Below are 20,323 nucleotides of genomic sequence, written 5' to 3'. Positions count from 1 at the left end.
TGCCGACTTCCGTCGTGTTAGTGAAACTACGGAGTATCCAAGCTCTAATTCGCCAATTGCCCTGAGACAACTGCCATTCCCGAATACGCGAATACGACAGGGGAAGCAGCGGGGCCCGAAAAAGAATACACTACGCGTTGATTAGATTAAGCTAATTCTGTGTAATTTCGTCACGACTCCCGTAGACTCGCCTTCACTTTTTGCAAAGAGTTGATCTTTGTTTCATGAGAAGAAGAGGCCACGTTGTTTGAGTAGAATTCCTTTGGCATCTGAACTTAGAAAGAATTGAAGCCCCTGATCTGAGTTCGTCGAAACCTCAAACATGGCTGTCAAAGATAAACAGCCGGCTTCAGAGGAGCAACACGGCTATGAGTTCTTTGGCCCGTAAGTTTCAAGTCATCTCCTTACCTCACTCTTCAGATCATAGCTAACAATTCTCAGTCCCGGCGCCTTTGTCATCTCGTTCTTCCTCCCCATCCTCGTATACGTCTTCAACTTCGTCTGCAACGACATCTCGGGATGCCCCGCGCCATCTCTGCTTCACCCCAAGACCCTATCGCTCGATGCCTTGAAACACGAAGTCGGATGGCCCAGCAATGGCGTCGCTGGCCTGGTCAGCTGGAAGGGAACCGCCGCTGTGATCGGATACAATGTCCTCTCCCTGATCCTCTACCGGGTTCTTCCCGCGGTTGAAGTTGAGGGCACCGAGTTGCGCTCTGGAGGAAAACTCAAGTACCGATTTAACAGTTCGTCAAACCTGGGAATGATGAGAGGAAGACGTTTCTAACACGTTTCGCAGCTTTGTACTCTAGCACCTTCACCCTGGCTGTCCTTGCCGCTGGAACCGCTGCTCAGGGTGCCGAGTTTCCGGTCTGGACCTTCATGTCGGAGAACTTCATTCAGATCCTTTCCGCCAACATCATCTACTCCTACCTCGTGTCCACCTTCGTCTACGTTCGAAGCTTTAGCGTTAAGCCCGGAAATAAGGAGAACCGCGAGCTTGCTGCCGGAGGCCACTCCGGAAACATGTTGTATGATTGGTTCATCGGTCGTGAACTGAACCCCCGTATTTCGATCCCTCTCATCGGTGAGGTTGACATCAAGGAGTTCCTTGAGCTTCGACCTGGAATGATGGGCTGGATTATCATGAACTGTTCTTGGTGCGCTCAGCAGTATCGCAACTATGGTTTCGTGACGGATAGCTCTATCCTCATCACCGCTGTTCAGGCTCTGTATGTCTTCGACTCTTGGTGGAACGAGCCCGCGATCTTGACGACCATGGACATCACCACCGATGGCTTCGGTATGATGTTGGCTTTTGGCGATATTGTTTGGGTGCCATATGTCTACTCGCTGCAGACCCGATATCTCTCCGTTCACCCTGTCTCTCTCGGCCCTCTCGGACTAGCCGGTATGCTGGGTCTCATCGGCCTTGGCTTCTACATCTTCCGCTCAGCCAACAACGAGAAGAACCGCTTCCGAACCAACCCCGACGATCCCAGAATCTCTCACCTCAAGTACATCCAGACCCAGAAGGGCAGCAAGCTTCTCACAACAGGCTGGTGGGGAATCGCTCGTCACATCAACTACCTGGGCGATTGGATCCAGTCGTGGCCCTACTGTCTTCCCACCGGTATCGCCGGGTATCAGATTCTCAGCGCCGGAACTCATGCCGAGGGCGCGTGGGTTATGCGAGACGGTCGAGAGGTTATCCGGGGCGAAGCTAAGGGATGGGGCATGCTCATCACCTACTTCTACATCCTGTACTTTGCTATCCTCCTCATTCACCGTGAGCGACGTGACGACGACAAGTGCCACCGCAAGTACGGCAAGGACTGGGAGGAGTACCGCAAGATTGTTCGATACCGAATCATCCCTGGTATCTACTGATTTATGAATGGGATTTTTAGTTGAGTTCAGATAATTAGACCGAGTACCACAACGCTTAGAGACGTTGGCGGTATGGTGGCCCGGAGAGGGAAAAAAGTGTATTCTATGGAGTCGATGATGGCATTGATTCATGTAATGGGCTAAGGGGTATCATGATGATCCTTGAAAGGATGAAATCGCATAGATGGAGCTGACAGACTTGCCTAGAAGGGCAGTAAGCTACCACAGAAAGCTACTTAATAATGATTTGACCGTTTAAACAACCTGCATCTGCATACCACCCAAGCCTTTACTGCTGTGCCTTTGACTTACAACGTAGCATAGCACGCACATCTTCCTGATCCCAGACATCCAAGGAACAGCGCCAATTCACGAGCCCAGCAGGGCACCCATTACCTCCTAGACGGCTACAGAATAATAAAACTCTTGCTAATCTGACCATTTCGCCAAGAATACAAAGATGATCACGACTTGGAATCAATGGAGACGGGCTCTAGGCCCGACATTCCGCGGTGGTTCTTCGGACGCAGACGATCGCTGGGGTCGGGGTTAGTTTCTCTGGGATGCGGGGAAGAAAGAAAAAGGTTCCAAGGGGCGGGGGAGCAAGGGCATCGTGGGGAATTAATGATGATGACGGGGAAATATGTAGAAAATCTGGTGTTGTTTCGGCAATTGATCAAGGGAAGAGCAAGAATTCACCGAAAAAAGATACTCCGTAATTTCGAGCAAGGACTCATGCGTGAGGGCAATTAGGGCGGATTAGACTTTTTTATTTTGGGTTTTCTGACTTATATTAATTACAGGATCTGGAGAGGGCATGACCTTGGTAAAATTTAGCTATGTCGATCACGGTTCTGAGCTGACGAGGTGTACTCTGTAGTGCAACGTTGGTCCAGTTCGTGTTGGGAATTTATCAGATGAGATCAACACTCTCATGATCTAAGAGGCCACCGACTTGCAGCACCATCTGCCCAGTTCAGTTCAGTCCAGCTCTTGTTTATGGGTAAACAAAGGGACAATGCAATGCAATTGGGGTCTGGTCCGAGGAGTAGACCATGTGACGTCAAGATACTCCAGTCCAAATACTACATCCTCTTCTCTCCCATTCACACAACACGCATGTAAGTCGATGGTCAGACGAGTCTTGACTGATTCCTTTGGGTCTAAAGCTGCCTCCAACATCGGCCCTTTTTACCCCACGACCCAAGAAAAAGAGCCTGTTCACGACAATTGTCCAATACCAGCCGTGATCGACCCTCCCCAGCAAGCTACGGCATGCAGTCCCCAGGTCAAGGCATACGCGGTGGGGTACATTGACACAGCATTTGATGACGATGAACCTTTCTTCGCAGTGCATTTTAATCTCTGCTAAGCTTCGGGAGAGGCGGCGTCCGTCCGTGAGGGAAGGGATGTGCAGTGTGCGGTGCGGTGCTTGTTAGTGGAGTAGCATTTAGACAGGGTTTAGATATCCCATGCACTGAACTTAGACTACAGCACTGCAGCTGTCGTGCGTGTTCTTCGCTGTAGCTGCACGTGGTGACAATGTTTAATTTTGTGAATATATAAATGTTAAAATACCACCTCTTTTCTGAGGCTTCTCTCCCCTCCTCACACTCGTCGGTAAAGTTCTTCGTTGTGGCTTGCTCCCTTCAACTTTGGTCCCCTTAATTCCAATATATTGGACTAGCCTGTAAGTCTACTCCCTCAATGTTAAATCGACGACATTGATCCCTCTCCCCAGTAACAAAGGCTCACCAAACTTATAGATATTATATTATAGGAAGACACGGTCATAATGAAGCTGAATTGGGTCGCCGCAGCCCTCTCTATAGGTGCTGCTGGCACTGATGGTACAGTTGCTCTTGCTTCTGAAGTTCCAGGCACTTTGGCTGGTGTAAAGGTCGGTTTTTTTTACCATTTCCTCACCTAATCTCAGCCTTGTTGCCATATCACCCTTATTCGCTCGGACGCTACGCACCAAATCGCGATCATTTCCTCCCTTGCAGCCTTGTTTTCTTTTTTCGATCTTCCCTCCGCAATCGCCTGCACCCTTAGCCTACACAAAAACCCCCGAGACAGTCTCTCATTGAGTTTGTCGACATCAAGTTGCTTCTCAAGTGTGCATTTGCGTGGCTGTCTACTTCTGCCTCTAGACCACCAAATCTGGGCGCAATTGATCGCTCAAACCTTGTTCGAATAAGCCTTTTATTCGAGACGTCCGATTTTTACAGAGAATGCACCTTTCAATAATACCGACGTTATGCGCGGCGGTGGCTGCTGTGACGGTTGTTGATCAGAATACTGACGCTCAAAAGGTTGTCACGAGAGATACACTCGCACACTCGCCTCCTCACTATCCTTCACCATGGATGGATCCTAATGCCATTGGCTGGGAGGAAGCTTACGCCAAAGCGAAGAACTTTGTGTCCCAGCTCACTCTCCTCGAAAAGGTCAACTTGACCACTGGTGTTGGGTAAGTAGCTCCTTGCGAACAGTGCATCTCGGTCTCCTTGACTAACGACTCTCTCAGGTGGCAAGGCGAACGCTGTGTAGGAAACGTGGGATCAATTCCTCGTCTTGGTATGCGAGGTCTTTGTCTTCAGGATGGTCCTCTTGGAATTCGTCTGTCCGATTACAACAGTGCTTTTCCCGCTGGCACCACAGCTGGTGCTTCTTGGAGCAAGTCTCTCTGGTATGAGAGGGGTCTTCTGATGGGAACTGAGTTCAAGGGGAAGGGTATCGATATCGCTCTTGGCCCTGCTACTGGTCCTCTTGGCCGCACTGCTGCTGGTGGACGAAACTGGGAGGGCTTTACCGTTGATCCTTATATGGCTGGCCATGCCATGGCCGAGGCCGTCAAGGGCATCCAAGACGCAGGTGTCATTGCTTGTGCTAAGCATTACATCGCAAACGAGCAAGGTAAGCCAATTGGACGGTTTGGGAAATCGACAGAGAACTGACCCCCTTGTAGAGCACTTCCGACAGAGTGGCGAGGTCCAGTCCCGCAAGTACAACATCTCCGAGTCTCTCTCCTCCAACCTGGACGACAAAACTTTGCACGAGCTCTACGCCTGGCCCTTTGCTGATGCCGTCCGCGCTGGCGTCGGTTCCGTCATGTGCTCTTACAATCAGATCAACAACTCGTACGGTTGCCAGAACTCCAAGCTCCTCAACGGTATCCTCAAGGACGAGATGGGTTTCCAGGGCTTCGTCATGAGCGATTGGGCGGCCCAGCACACCGGTGCTGCTTCTGCCGTCGCTGGTCTTGATATGAGCATGCCTGGTGACACTGCGTTCGACAGTGGATATAGCTTCTGGGGTGGAAACCTGACTCTTGCTGTCATCAACGGAACTGTTCCCGCCTGGCGAGTTGATGACATGGCTCTGCGAATCATGTCGGCCTTCTTCAAGGTTGGAAAGTCGGTAGAGGACCTCCCCGATATCAACTTCTCCTCCTGGACCCGCGACACCTTCGGCTTCGTCCAAACATTTGCTCAAGAGAACCGCGAACAAGTCAACTTTGGAGTCAACGTCCAGCACGACCACAAGAACCACATCCGTGAGTCTGCCGCCAAGGGAAGCGTCATCCTCAAGAACACCGGCTCCCTTCCCCTCAACAATCCCAAGTTCCTCGCTGTCATTGGTGAGGACGCCGGTCCCAACCCTGCTGGACCCAATGGTTGCGGCGACCGTGGTTGCGACAATGGTACCCTGGCTATGGCTTGGGGCTCGGGAACTTCTCAATTCCCTTACTTGATCACACCCGACCAAGGTCTCCAGAACCGAGCTGCCCAAGACGGAACTCGATATGAGAGCATCTTGACCAACAACGAATGGGCCCAGACACAGGCTCTTGTCAGCCAACCCAACGTGACCGCTATCGTTTTTGCCAACGCCGACTCTGGTGAGGGTTACATTGAAGTCGACGGAAACTTCGGTGATCGCAAGAACCTCACCCTCTGGCAACAGGGAGATGAGCTCATCAAGAACGTCTCGTCCATCTGCCCCAACACCATTGTCGTTCTGCATACCGTCGGCCCTGTCCTGCTCGCCGACTACGAGAAGAACCCCAACATCACCGCCATCGTCTGGGCTGGTCTTCCCGGCCAAGAGTCTGGCAATGCCATCGCTGATCTCCTCTACGGCAAGGTAAGCCCTGGCCGATCTCCCTTCACTTGGGGCCGCACCCGTGAGAGCTACGGTACCGAGGTTCTTTATGAGGCGAACAACGGCCGTGGCGCTCCTCAGGATGACTTCTCGGAGGGTGTCTTCATTGACTACCGTCACTTTGATCGACGATCTCCCAGCACCGATGGCAAGAGCGCTCCCAACAACACCGCTGCTCCTCTCTACGAGTTCGGTCATGGTCTGTCTTGGACTACCTTTGAGTACTCAGACCTCAACATCCAGAAGAACGTTAACTCCACCTACTCTCCTCCTGCTGGTCAGACCATTCCTGCCCCAACCTTTGGCAACTTCAGCAAGAACCTCAACGACTACGTGTTCCCTAAGGGTGTCCGATACATCTACAAGTTCATCTACCCCTTCCTGAACACTTCCTCATCCGCCAGCGAGGCATCTAACGACGGCGGCCAGTTTGGTAAGACTGCCGAAGAGTTCCTACCTCCAAACGCCCTCAACGGCTCAGCCCAGCCTCGTCTTCCCTCTTCTGGTGCCCCAGGCGGTAACCCTCAATTGTGGGATATCCTGTACACCGTCACAGCCACAATCACCAACACAGGCAACGCCACCTCCGACGAGATTCCCCAGCTGTATGTCAGCCTCGGTGGCGAGAACGAACCCGTTCGTGTCCTCCGCGGTTTCGACCGTATCGAGAACATTGCTCCCGGCCAGAGCGCCATCTTCAACGCTCAATTGACCCGTCGCGATCTGAGCAACTGGGATGTGAATGCCCAGAACTGGGTTATCACCGACCATCCAAAGACGGTGTGGGTTGGAAGTAGTTCTCGCAAGCTGCCTCTCAGCGCCAAATTGGAATAAAGGACAAGCAGACAGGGGCCATTTTTGGTAGGACATAGTAGCCGCGCGCCAGTTACGTCAATGGCCGGTGAAGTTATTTTCGCTTAGCTTGATGAATAGAACCACGCACATTTTGAACTCAGTCTGCTTTTCGTGATGCCTTGGTTCGTTGGGCTGCCTACAACCTCGGGCTTAGTACTTGATTGGCCTCGCAAACACTCTATGCGTGAAAAATTACGTACCCATCCAAATTCCATCGAGGATTAATTACATTTTATAACGAGGAATGAATGAATTAATTGTTGTATACGTATTGAACATAGAAAAGCCATTACGAACCCCCATTTCACTCATGATGGTCAACAATATACCCAACTCTGCGACACGTTAGAGTACTCCTCGCAATGGCTTCATATCTTTAGTAGCATAACATGCTCACCATTATTATCAGTTTAGAAGAGAACGAAAGCATTGAAAATATTTTGAAAGCCAAAGATGTAAGGTAGAAACAAAGAACATTGTTTATATAGCAAGTATTCATATTGCAGCGAAGAATGGCCATATCTAAGGCAATGCACTGATCTGGCTGAAGGTTTAATGGAAGACACGGCGTGTCTCGGCAGGGTGTACTTTCTTATTCCTGAGGTTAGAAATATCCTCTTCGTTTGAACTTTTAGCAGTCCGGAGCCTTCTTCCCTCGCTACTACGAAAGGAACAGTGTCGTGGGGAAATACAGAGGATTCTTGAGTCACATATCAGCCACTTCATGGGTCTGTCTGTTGAAATGTATTCTCCCCGACTAGCCGTGACTAAGATGAATGATGTATTCTGGCTAAATGCCAGATGTGATCCTGAATATCAAGACTCTCCAGCATGGGATGATGGGGTGTATTGAGATTCTCAGATTGTGGATGGGCACTTTACTTGGAGGGCTCTTTCTTCGAGGCGCGAGGGCCAACACGACGATCCGATGAAGACTAAGAGGCTTCTTCAGCACCTTCAAGTATGCGTTCCAAAGTACATCCGTGGTTTCATTGTACTGGGCTGGGTATCGGAAGAGGGGATCGTGGTTTCTTCGTAGCTTGTGGTCTGAAACGCCTATCTGAAAACTTAATGTTAGCTTGAACTCGAAAAAGATGTTTGAGAAGGTTTTGGGTAAGCAGAAGTGAAGCAGGTGGCTTTAAAATGGAGGATTGGAAGAATATGGCAGATCTGAAGATGTGCATGAGGCTGGAAGCAGCGATTGAGACTCGGCATCACGAAAATGATTCCCAAAAGGGTACCAAGCGTGAGTTCAGCCGTGGTAGTTCTTTTGGTTGTGTGAGCTAGTAATGTGAATGTAGAATAGCTCCAACCAAAATCATAGGAGCAGCGATGTGTTGTGTAAGGCAAGTGGAGTATCAGATCGAGTATTCCGTATAGATTATGGACACTCAAAATTGACCGGAGTGCGAACTGGGGCATCGGGGCAGATTTAGACATCAATAGCGCAAGGGTCGTTCGTAAGATGAATAACAAGTCGAAAGCTAGATCTGATCGTTGGGAACTGGGATGGATGTCAGACCATCAGACCTATAGCCTGCCTCAGAACGTCACACAAGCGGCCAAATATGCACCGATTAACTTCAAATACATTAACTCCGTATCTGTTTTCACGTGTGAAAATGGGGCCTGAGCGAGAACTTCTGTATTTATTTTCGGCAAATCTCCTGAATACCCCAAGGGCCGCATGATCTATCCAGCACATGCCCAAGAGATAGCTTGATTCCAAGCAAGTGTAGCGTCGGCAAATACCTTAGATGCCTCAAATGATAGCTTAAGTCAATGGTTACTAGAGAATCATAGGTCAGAGGATGACTCGCAACTTTAACCGAGAAGGGGCATGGGAACGAACCTTGCATTTTGACTTGGGAGGCACAGGCCTGACAGTCATGAAAAGAACATTGTTTTTCCGAAGTTGATAGCCAACCGATATCTGGCCTGGGCCATCCACCTTTCTGTTGCATTCCTTGCATCGCGACTGAGTGTCCTTGAAATGAGGCAGCCCCATGAACATCATCTTTTCAGCAACTCGCATCTGAGTTGAATACTTCTCCTGTGGTATATAGAATGATGCGTACATCGGGGGCGCTGGATTTTGCTTTACACTTGATTAGTATTGATAAGACAGTCATGACATTGACCTGTGTTTCATGCTCTGAGACACATTTAGAGATGCATGTCTGGACAAGGGTGATGACGGACCTGGAGTGTTTCGATTTATGGCGTGTACGATGATTGCGGAAACAATTTTGGAAGTCTATGTCTCGATCAAGGGCTCGTATGAGTTCTTCGGGGAGACATCAGTGTTCTGGAAAGGGGACGTGCGATGTGGTCTGGGAGTTGAGGGGGGTTGAGTTCATATCGGACGAGCCATGGGCAACCTGCTGATGGAAAAGTCAGATGAGAAACTTGTACGCATACACAAGCAACCATTGGTATTCAGAACTAACAACATGATTCCATTTTCCGATAGTTGTGAACTTGCAGTCCTCGTCGTCGGAAGACATCACCCTTAGGTCTTGGAGGTGGATCGCATTAGCAGTATTTTGATTTTCATTACCGGACATAATACCACACTCTCTTCCTACCTTCTGATGCTTGGATTGGGCCATTCTTCGATAATTCGAACTGCTCCAATGAAGTCATAATCAATGTCCCGTGGCAAAACGTGTCTTTGTGCAACAAAACAACTGCCGAAAGGAAGAGAAACAAAACGACCGTTGATCATACAGTCTCTGATAAGGAGGAAGTTCCTACCGAAGGAATCGCCTCAACGTCTTTGTGCCACGTTACTGCTTCCCTCCATCCATTTCATCTGATCTAACCAGCAATCAAATCAACTGTCGATTAATTAGGAATGAAGTTTTTCGTGGATTCGGTCCGATGAAGACACCCTGAAATGGTACCAGAGTATGTGGCCTGATTTGCCTATTGTCAAGGCGATATGGTCACACAATCGGCTACGCAGAAGATTGCTTGGCTGGTAGTTCCTGGGATTTGATGAATACGCTTGAGTGAGCATTCCATAACCCCTGGCAGCTCAAAGTGGGATCTCAAACTGGCAGATCTTGCGAAGATAAGTAGGAAGGACAATGTGCAAGGGTCAAAGTCATATTTAAATGCTTCGACACCCGCTCTCAAGATATGTCGCTGAGATGGACGCAGCTGAGAGACAGATGACGGCGGGCCCGATTGTTGTCAATCATCGATGAGTCAATGTCGGGATGGTGTCGGTTCAGGTAAGAAGCCTCGTTATTATGTCCTATGCTGCGTTTGTGTATGACTGATGGGTTGAAAGCAGTGCTTGCGAGTGAGGGCATCGACGATCGTTTGGTGGTTCAAGAAATTGGATTGCCTGCGATTGATGAGTACTTGTCCTTTCATAGACGATCAGGCATCAAGCTTGTACCTCTGTTGGATCTGAGCGAACTATGGCTACCCACTTGGTCTGATGGCCTTGGTTCAACTCAAGCTGCCTCCCATGTTGGAGTGTCGTCTTGCGCTGATCACACCACGACCGCTGGCTTGGACGTGCCTCAGGATTCGACGCCATCGCTACGTTTTCTTCACCAGAATCAACTCGAATGATGGCTGAGAGAGTGCGTGAACCTGCTGTATTCCGACTGATGCTGTCGTGGCTCCTGCCGAGTCCACCAGTACAGGGATCTATGTTGGTCTGCCCTCAGGTGAGTTTGTACTATCAGCCATGATGCGTGTGAGCTAATCAAATGTAAGGATAAACGAGACGACACAAGACTGATATGGCTAAATATAGAATGTTCGTCATTCGATGATCTAGGCGGAATCGTTATCTGCTTTGATATTTGTCTACAAAGTGCGAACATCTCCAAGACGCGGTCGCACTGAGTAGCGCAGGTTCATGCGCGGTAGTGCAACAGCTTTGTGCAGCACTGGGGACGATCAGATGATATCGGCAGTTGTTTTGTTGGATCCGGTACGTGTTGTCAGTTGCGAGATCAAAAATCACAAAAGGCCGTTGCGTTGTAGGGGGGAGGCAGCAAGATGCATGAGCGACAAAGACAAAGTGGAACTGAAGCTCAGCAGGAGCCAGGAAACAAGACAGGAGCTTGTTGGGGGAAGTGGATAGTGCATTTCGACTGCCTGGGAGGCCCCTGGAAACGATTGGTTCCTCTTGCATTAGCAAATATCAAAGCATGTTATTCTTCATCTTCTCTCCCAACAACTGCCCGTGACCACTTTCATTGGCTAAACTTGCACAACAACAACAATAACGCCCTGTTTCAAGTGAGCCTGTCTCTGGATCGCTAAGGGTGCGTCGCAAGCATGTCAAGGGTTGCATTAACAAACACTACAGCATCGACCGATTCTCCCCTCTGCGATGTCTACAGGCGCTCTGTGTCAACAATCAATCATCCGAGCTTCATCATCTATCATTCTTGCTCTCTCTATCCATTACGCCTCTTAGCCATGAGAACAGGTTCAAGTCTTGAGAGCCTCAAGCAGCCAACATGAATATCAGTTGCCTCGTTAATTCTCCGATATTGTGACATGCTCGTAATCTGAAGCACAAGAGCAACTGGCGCATTTTCATTGCTATGTGCCAACAATAGATACTGACAGAAATAGATCTCCATTAACTCGAATCGCCGGGGGGCCATTTGCTTATCATCAGGAGGCCCTTTGACAAACACTGCACTTGTCCTGGGTCCAGAAGGCTCCTTGGCCAGTTACATGGTTGCCTTGCCGGCATTGATTTGAGCGCCGCAAACAACCTTCAGCCTTGTCACGAACGCCCGCTTATATCTCTCAGGGTCAAGGAACGACTCATACGATCTACCTCTCAGCGAGTACAGAACGTGAGATAGCAAAGTCATGCAACTCAAGTGATCAAGCTACGACATTATTCGCTACACGAGCACAACCACAGTCACAGCATGCAGAACGATGAGGCTCAAGGCTTGAAATTTGAACCCCCATACTTTCTGTTTGGTGGTTGCCTCATATCCTTCAGTGTTGTTTGGGATTGAGAAAGGGTTAACTACCAAGAAGGAGGGTGGTGCCAATATCAGTACTTGAGTGCAGTCAGACAAGTAGCGAAATTTGGGAAGGCCGATGCTGTGAGCTGACTCCTAAATCTCTCAAGCTTGTAATCGCTGAGAACCTAACTGGTGATGATTGCTAAGCCAGCTTCCATCAATCCAACATGGGAGCCTTGGTTAACGGGTCTCGACTATACTCTTCCATGATGTCGACTCGTGGCTAATTCCTTTTTGACAAATTTGAGATACCAGCAAGCCATTCACTGCGCCTCATCATCTATCACGGCTAGCAGAGGGAGCCAAGGTGTACAGGCAGGCAACGTTTGTGTCCTTGGCTCCCGGAGTATTACAATATCAAGCATACTATTGAAGTCCAGCCTGCGTGTAACTCCTGTGAAAAGAGCTACACGAAAGGAATTGGATTAATCCTCTAGCGACTCTGCCTGATCTCGGCTAATTTATGCCTGACCTAAGTCAGTATCGAGGATTTGGGAGGGCGCTGAGCCCAAAGGTATATAGGGTGGATAATGTCCCCCGAAATATAGCTGCCAAAACGCAATTTGAAGAACTCGACTGAGTAGGTTCCCATATTTTGAACTTCTTTTGGATTACCGACATATCTCGGTATACTTTTACCTTGGCAAGTATATATCTTGTCACGCATCTAGTCTTCTCACTTACATCCGGAACTACCAATCATATATACCAGTGCCGAATCTTTCATTATGGGCAGCGGCAAAGGCAACAGCAGCCGGAGCAGTAGGAGTAGCAAAAGAGCTCCCGCTGAATGCAGTGTGTCCAAATGCGATCGCGCAGTGGCGTGTTACAGCAATGGTAAAGACGCAGATTATTGCAAACCCCGTGAGCGTGTCCTTAAGGTCTTATCTAAGTCAATTACTTACCGTACATCAGATTGCTGCGAATTCGGACCCAGGTGCAATACTCGCACGCGTTCAAAAGATAAGTTCTGCGACAAACGTGAGTAGCCTGTCGTTTCCTCTTAGCAAAATGGCTGACTCCTTTTAAGACTCTGAGTGTGCTTGGCTTAAATGCAACACGAAACTCTTGGATGTCGAAGGAGGTGACTTTAAATACTCTAATATTGGTCACGGCTATTGGCTCTGCCGCGACCGTAAGTCACTTATCCCAGGCCGAGTCCCAAACCCAAATGCTGACATTCCCAGACTCCTGTAAGGCGAAAGACAAAGACAAGCAATGCTATGAAGAGCGCGACAAGAACTCGCAGTACTGCACAAAACACTCCAAAGAGTTTCAGTGCAAGTTCACGAAATGCGATTCCGACCGGGATGACTCTGAACGTTACTGCAAGAAACACCATTGTGAGGTGGCCGACTGCCACCATCGAACATACATCTTACCTCATGATGAAATGTTGGCTCGGGATGGGCGGAGGTGCATTCGACATCAATGTTGTATTGCTCCCGGAGGTTGCAAGGGCTACTCTCTTTTGAATGACAAGGGAGAGCCTACGAAGCTCTGTGCAAACCATGGCAAATGCCAATTCTTACACGGCTGCGACGCTATTGTCCAAGGAGACTCGAGATTCTGTACTGACCATGAGTGCGACCAACCGGACTGCCTACAGCCTCGGGATGTCCATCAAAACGCAACTATGAGATGGTGTCATATTCGTAAGTATCTACTTCCTCCCACTTTACAAAGCTAACAGTCCAATGTAGATTTATGTTCCGCGCCTGGCTGCCCCGACTTCGCTAACGGACATGGTCACGCCCACCCCCAGAAATGCTTCCGACATACTTGTCAACAACGAGACTGTTCAGAAATCGTCAAAGACAGCAATCCCAACTCGAATTTCTGCCAAACTCATGCCTGCGCCGACCCTGCATGTCCCAATGAGTCAACAATCCCTGGTGGGTATTGCTTGACCCACGTATGCACCACACCAGGCTGTCGTGCGCCCCGAGAACGCGGTTCTCCATTCTTCGCCTACCTTTGCAGACTCCATGGGGATGAGAGACTAGCGGAACAACAAGAGATACACTATATTCACACCGCTACTCCTTCTCGAGCAACATCTCGCTCGGGTAGCAGGGCCAGTAGCTATGACTCCCGGCGAAGGCCGAGGACGTATGCTGACCAGGAATACTATCATTCAGCATATCGGGATCCGGTCCAGGCTGCAGAAGCTCATCGTCGATATAGAGGCATGAACAGAGAGTACATGGCGACCCCAAGAATGAATATGGATTGGGCGGGCTATGGACCATACCGTCACCAAGACTAAGTTCCCCGCAAGGCATCTTTAGAGTCTCACGCATGATGGGGGCCCCGATTGGGGGAGAAGATTCTGGTAACTGAAATATGGCAAGGAGTTGGGGTGGATACGTCACGGGTCTTGAGCAGCACATAGCATCGTGATTACATGATGTACTGTTTCTTCGAGGTCGGGCTATAGTTGTCCAAGCAGAAACAGATAGATACAGCTAGAGCTAATGGGGTTCGAGGCCGGACCATCTGGTTCAGAAGCCTCGATGTGGGGCGGGCGGCAGGGAAGCCGTGTTGTACAGCATATACTCGAGAAGACCCCGGTAGATGTCAGATATTCTTGGATTTAAGCTTAGTTATTTATGTCTCGATAAGCTATTGATCCCTGCTGAAAAGTGATGAAGCCTGCCGAGTGTAACACAGGAGAGCTTGTGATGACTCCTGAATAAGAAGGTGAATGACCCACAAGAAGGGAAGAAGGGGGAGACTTGAATATGATCTCGCTTCTAGCCCAGATATTTCCGGATCATCTCTCTTGGAACTGATTGTCTTTCCTTCATAGCTGCCCTGATTCTCCGTTTTGGCATCGGGCGGGCATGACGTTCTTGTGCTCAGCTCGATAAGCTGAGTCAGCGATTTTCATCGCTGAGGTCTGGGTATCACCTCAACCTCCCTGTCACCCGACCCTCGATTTCTCATCTAGTGACTCCACAGTATCTCAAGAATCGTTCTTATCGCTGTGCTCCCTGGTACGCCAGGTGATATCCGTCTCCTCTGTATTCACCTTGGGCATCTTATTGGCGTTCGCACGCGTGGGCTTGGCTTGCTTGTAGAAGACCGTATCAGGCATCTTGAACACGCGTGGTTGGATCTTGGGACCGCATATGGGTCTGTTGACTATCTTTCCGTTGCTATCGTAGATCAGATTGGAGTAGCCGGGGTATTTAGTTCGAATACTCGAGAGACGGAATATCTGGGCTTGGAGTCCGTGGTTGATGGCCATTTTGTCCGTGGTGTTGTGAAAGTGCGATGATCTATTGATGGGTTATGAAGATACGGTGATCATGAAAGAAAGGGTGTGATTTTTGTGCGTGGGAGAGAGGGTACTTTATACTTGTTTGTGAATTTCAACTCGTTTGTATGAAAGTTTGGTGATTTGACTTTATCGTGAATTATGATGTAGGAGCAAAGCATAGCAGTAGAATCCCCACAAAGTCTCGCAATAGAAGATGATATCACTGCACCAATAAACGTTTTTAAATTAGTAGAGAGTTTCATATTTAATATAATATGCAAGGATATAATTGGGCAGCTGCAGAAAACGCGTTGGTTCCTATGGCTTTTATTAGGTCACCTCGCAAACATTCCACAAAGAAACTTCAAGCTTGATATAGAATACCCAATACCAGCGCAACAAGTGTCAAAAGCTCTTACTTTTCAGTTTGCCCTTAGGGTTTTCACTTACGTCAAATTGCCCTTTGTATACATGGCAGAGAACGAAATAGGGACAAACGCCCAAAGCTACCTAAGTTACTGTTTGGTTTACCACCTCTTCTACTGCTACTAAATTTTTTACTTTTGGGAAACTTTTTAAGTATTCTATATCGGGATGCCCATGTTGTACTTGAAGTTGATCCAAAGAAACCAACTCTTGCAGAGGAGCAAGGCAGATACAGGAACGGAGCCAATAAGTTACAGTCTACCATGCTCTTTCCGATAAAACCTTTCTTAATAGTCCTTTTTTAATGATACCGCTGAATCGGGAACAACATACACTCTCCTTTGTCTTGTCTTGACAACGAAACCATATATCAAGTTCCGTCGGCAGAGTACCGCCACCGAAACAACATGGTGAGGATTTGGGTTCATGAAATTAGCATGTCCGCTTTTAGGGCTAGTCTCTCTATGACTCTGTAAGAGTTTTTCTTGAGGTTTATTCCAGACTAGGAAGTTCCATATGAAATGGCAAGACATGGTCTATGGCCTTCTTGAGACACGACGTGGTTGCGGTACCTTGCCACCTCCCTGAACAGCAGAATCTTAAATTGGGTGGCGGCCTCAAGTTATGCCTTGGGATGTGTTTAACAGATAAGCAGTATTGAGATGATAAATGGTTTCTAATAAAATTATCTGGGTGTACCTGAGCTATTTTTACTTTTTGTCATGGTCCGTTTACCTGGCGGGGATTCTTTTGAACTGTTTATCGTCTACCTGATTATGTTCATTCCAGCTTTCTGGCAGCTTGGCTCTCCGCACAACGTCCCTTACCAAGATCATAGGAGATCAATAGCAATTGAACAACTCAAACTATTAGTAGAACCTAAGTCTATCTCTCAATAAAGCTTTTATACTCCTGTATAGGAAGAACCGTTGAAGGCAATCAGATGTCAACTGCATTTCTACATACCCTAGACTCTGGCCACTGAAAGCGGTAGCGGGGACAGTGGTTTCAGGGCGTTTTCCTCTTTCAACCGCCGCCATCGTCAGGTATGACTTCAGACGAACATCTTACTATGCCAATGCAGAATAGAGTTCAATCAATCTCCGATCGAACCATCCCCCAAAAGCACGATCCCTCCAAGACCGACAAATTCACATGCAGCTCCCGAAAGCCTGGGACTCCAAAGTGGAGCAATCCGGCTTGCCCCCGATCCGAGAAGTTGGAAGAACAAGCCCGTTTCAGCTCCGCCAAGAACGATCAAGCCAAGCAATATTAATCAATGCTATACATATAAAACAACCATAAGTCGCCGAAATACGGGGTATTATCGAGCTTTTCACAGGGCTAGTGTAGTGGTATGGCTGTTTTGCTTGCAGGTTTTACCAACGTCACATCCCGGTATCGTCCCAGATCTGAGACAGATCTGAAAACAGCCTGGAGTTCACCGACCGTGCCAAACATTTGATGAAGACCAGCCAAAGATATGGTCTCGAAGAAATGGAAATGACCAAGCCAAGTGAGAAGAGGGAAATAGAGTTTATAAATGTCTGTGACAATGCGAATGGCCTCATCGTCAGCTCACAAGTCAAAGCTGATCTTCACATACCGCGCGCTTAAGGAGTATCTCAATTGGTCCCCCAGTTGCAGAGTCGCAGATGTTTCAACCAACGAGACGCATCCGCGACCGGGTCGTCTTGGCCCCGACCTCAGTGAATCGCAGGCCTGACACTCCAATTGGCCGAAGCTGTGATGGGTGGTATAACCCCTGCAAGGTCTCATGCGAGATGTTCTTCTCTTTTGTCAGAGCCATTCGCTCTTCTTCAAAGAACGAGCGTCTTGCTGAAAATCTCTCTTCATTCTTTTCTCTTCCTCGCTGGCGAGTGACTTAATAACTCTTAACAATTTTTTTTCTAATTCGAAAGGATTTTGCTGCAACTCTCCTTTGCGACTCAACCTCCACCACTAAAACCCACTCAACACCACACATACTTGCATACCACCACTTACATCCCCCACAATGGGTAACAATCTCTCCTCAACCTTCGTCCCCGACACTTCGAAAGTCGTGCTCAGTCCTGAAGACCGACACGCGGACATGTTCCTCGGTATATTCTGGGCATCGTCACTCTACGCCTGCGCCATGATCTTCAGCACCTGCGCTCTGATCGACCGATGGAAGGGTCCCTACGATCGCGTTAGAACGTCACTTGGTTCGGTTATGGGAGCGTTGCTATTATCGACGGCTTGGCCTGTTGTCATGGCATACTTGATCTTTTCGCCGGCTGATGTCGAATGAGCGGAGGAACTATTGGGTCACGGCCTTGGGAATGAGTACTTGGAAAGGGTTTGGTTGGGTTGGATTGGGCGATTGGCGTCTTGAGAATTGTGGTGGAAATGGCATTACGGTCAGACCTGGAGTTTGAATGCATACCACGGCGATATACCATCTAATACAATTTTTTTTTCTTATGTTTATCATATTTGATTGACTCGACTTGCCGATGATCCCCTCTATCCGCGTGAACCGAATGAAGGGTCCCTCATGGCTTCATTCAAGTCTCATTACAACCCCCCCCCCCCCCAGTTGTTCATTAACCCACCAGAGTATTTCGACGACTTCTGTCCGATCGCGCATCCTTTCTTCCAATGATAGTCTCAAGCGCCTGAGTCAAAGCCTTGGCATCATACCGCCCACCTCTTCCCTTCTCATCCTTGGGACCATACAGCCTCGTTGCATCTATACCCAACTGTGTAAACAGTTGTTTATCCACCTTCGGCGACGCTAGACCTTCTATGTAAATAACATGCGACACATATTGACTGTATTCCTCCTCCGTGGGTTTGGGCAGACCTCTTGAGTCAGCGAGAGCATTTGCGATAGCTCCAACAAAGTCTAATCCAGTGAAAGGCGCCGTTGAAGGACCCGTCTCGCGATCGGTTGTGCCGTTGAGAATGAGGATCTTGTTGCGCACTTGCGGACTGACGATGGCATCGCCGACACCACGAAGGACAAGGCTGGGGATTAATGAGGTAAAGAGGGAGCCAATGCTGTATACCACACTGTGAACAGATCGGAGGGCGTCGAGGACTCTTGGATTGGCGGGCATCTTGATCTCCTCGCCGTATGGGTTGATGTACCATACTCGCGCAATCCTTGCGGGTAGGTCTTCTTCTTGCTCTTTGGAGAATGCAATGGCCGGTCGGCGCAATGCAGGTAGTGTTCCTGGTAGGTTCGCGTCCTCTACATGGTGGTGATCTTGGTCCCATGGCTGGTCCTGTCGCGATACTGTTGGGCTGTGCACACCGGCTGATGCTCCAGGCACAGCGGCGGTTGGAGCGCTGGGATGCGAGATGTCGTTCTGGCCTGTGATTATCGTGCCATCTTCAAGACCAGCAGCGATATGGCTAGCAAAGTTGGTGTTGAGGGCTGGAAGGACTGCTATTCTATCCGGCACTGAACATATTGAGCTCAACAGGTAGATGGCAGCTTCGAAACTACCGGTGAAGAGACGAGCGCCTGTGAGGAAGAGGTTTCCAATGCTGGCCCCAGAATAGTCAAAGCGGCTGCTAGGCTTCATGCGCTTCACAACCTCAAGATTGAAGCTGTTCAGATAAGATCTGATGAGCTCCCTTTTGGGCGACGAGATGTCATTCCAGAGAGGATGAGTCGCTTCTAGAATCTCAAACCATTCTGACCTGGCCTCAGTGTAGACCTTTGGCAAGCGATGATTGAAGAAGTGCTTGATAGCTCTCGTCTCAGGACTTCCATCGTTCGGAATAAGACGAACAAGTCGGGACCTCACATCTCCGATACCTAGAACCCTGTCAGTCAGCTAAACCCATAGCATATAGAAGAGCCACGTGGAATGGGAACACACCAGGTCCACCAAAGACACGAATGATCTCACTACTGCTGCCGCCATTATCAGAAATGGGTATCACGTAGCTCAGCGTGCACTGATTTGCTTCTCGAACGCTCTCGAAGACATCGACGAGGTTGTTAGCGGCGCTACCACCCGAGAAGACCACTATGCCCGTCGGTGGTGCCGCTGGTGTGAGGGGCCGGCGAGGGGTCGGTGGTGCTGAGGATCCACTGGAGCTTGGGAGCTGTAGACCAAGGCCGTTAAGGTTGATCTGTGCCTTTGCCATTGATTGGTAGTCGGGGGAATTATGTGATTTCTGTTTCTGGCGCAGAATGAGAACGGATTCAGAATCTGGAGATGGTGTTGATGACAGATGACAGATAGCGGGGCATGTTCGATTGTAAAGCCGCCCCGGTAACGTTATTGCTTCATGACCCAATTATTTCCAGTTGCAACGGGTTTACAGTTGTTAATTCATTCCAATTGATGAAATAATTACTTCAATTTTACAGTGACTGTAGTATTTTGATCTTGAATATGAGGCTGTTGCTGCCAAGATGCCATGTTCCAAACTCATGCACATACTCAAGCAATGCATGAACCCACGAGTCATGGAACAACGTGGCACGCGCTCCAATGACTTTTTACACTCAAACGTCAACATCAACACCATCTCACCCACCAAAAGCGGTAACACCCCGAGCAACCGGCGGCTCTCAATGCTCGAACCGGGAACGAAAAGCTTTGACACTTCGGATCCGTGTGGGTACCATACAGCGGACGGTGGACCGCAAAAAAAACATGATGGCTTCATTGTAAAGAAACAAGTGGAACTCGGA

At 48.9% G+C, this 20,323-nt stretch overlaps 6 protein-coding genes across 6 annotated transcripts; 5 read left to right on the top strand and 1 right to left on the bottom strand.

Moving 5' to 3' along the window:
* Positions 1 to 114: 114 nt before the first annotated feature.
* Positions 115 to 2,222, top strand: FOBCDRAFT_216901 (ergosterol biosynthesis ERG4/ERG24). Its single transcript, XM_031175509.3, has 3 exons — positions 115 to 384; positions 442 to 746; positions 800 to 2,222. The coding sequence occupies exons 1-3, from the start codon at positions 323 to 325 to the stop codon at positions 1,888 to 1,890; spliced, it is 1,458 nt and encodes a 485-aa protein (XP_031046642.1). The 5' UTR covers positions 115 to 322; the 3' UTR covers positions 1,891 to 2,222.
* Positions 2,223 to 3,685: 1,463 nt separating this feature from the next.
* On the top strand, positions 3,686 to 7,012 carry FOBCDRAFT_248633 (glycosyl hydrolase family 3 N terminal domain-containing protein; the record flags this gene model as incomplete). The annotated part of the gene is made up of 4 exons (XM_031175507.3): positions 3,686 to 3,790; positions 4,206 to 4,363; positions 4,421 to 4,809; positions 4,862 to 7,012. 4 exons carry the CDS (start codon positions 3,686 to 3,688, stop codon positions 6,889 to 6,891), a joined length of 2,682 nt encoding a protein of 893 aa, XP_031046640.2. The 3' UTR covers positions 6,892 to 7,012.
* Positions 7,013 to 12,630: 5,618 nt separating this feature from the next.
* Positions 12,631 to 14,404, top strand: FOBCDRAFT_316612 (uncharacterized protein). The gene is made up of 5 exons (XM_059611989.1): positions 12,631 to 12,794; positions 12,846 to 12,911; positions 12,961 to 13,065; positions 13,118 to 13,585; positions 13,634 to 14,404. The coding sequence occupies exons 1-5, from the start codon at positions 12,659 to 12,661 to the stop codon at positions 14,197 to 14,199; spliced, it is 1,341 nt and encodes a 446-aa protein (XP_059464381.1). The 5' UTR covers positions 12,631 to 12,658; the 3' UTR covers positions 14,200 to 14,404.
* Positions 14,405 to 16,676: 2,272 nt separating this feature from the next.
* Positions 16,677 to 17,098, top strand: FOBCDRAFT_216896 (uncharacterized protein). Its single transcript, XM_031175502.3, has one exon. It carries the CDS (start codon positions 16,694 to 16,696, stop codon positions 16,895 to 16,897), a length of 204 nt encoding a protein of 67 aa, XP_031046635.2. The 5' UTR covers positions 16,677 to 16,693; the 3' UTR covers positions 16,898 to 17,098.
* Positions 17,099 to 17,439: 341 nt separating this feature from the next.
* Positions 17,440 to 18,203, top strand: FOBCDRAFT_216895 (uncharacterized protein). The gene has a single exon (XM_031175501.3). It carries the CDS (start codon positions 17,639 to 17,641, stop codon positions 17,915 to 17,917), a length of 279 nt encoding a protein of 92 aa, XP_031046634.1. The 5' UTR covers positions 17,440 to 17,638; the 3' UTR covers positions 17,918 to 18,203.
* FOBCDRAFT_216894 (uncharacterized protein) lies at positions 18,190 to 19,846 on the bottom strand. Its single transcript, XM_031175500.3, has 2 exons — positions 19,500 to 19,846; positions 18,190 to 19,435 (listed from the first exon to the last, which is right to left on the bottom strand). Exons 1-2 carry the CDS (start codon positions 19,768 to 19,770, stop codon positions 18,213 to 18,215), a joined length of 1,494 nt encoding a protein of 497 aa, XP_031046633.2. The 5' UTR covers positions 19,771 to 19,846; the 3' UTR covers positions 18,190 to 18,212.
* Between the last annotated feature and the right edge of the window lie 477 nt (positions 19,847 to 20,323).

This window comes from Fusarium oxysporum, chromosome III (genome assembly GCF_013085055.1).
Source record: "Fusarium oxysporum Fo47 chromosome III, complete sequence".
Lineage (NCBI taxonomy): Eukaryota > Fungi > Ascomycota > Sordariomycetes > Hypocreales > Nectriaceae > Fusarium > Fusarium oxysporum.
The sequence above is the reverse complement of the archived record's forward strand: the minus strand, read 5'-3'. Positions and strand labels throughout refer to the sequence as shown.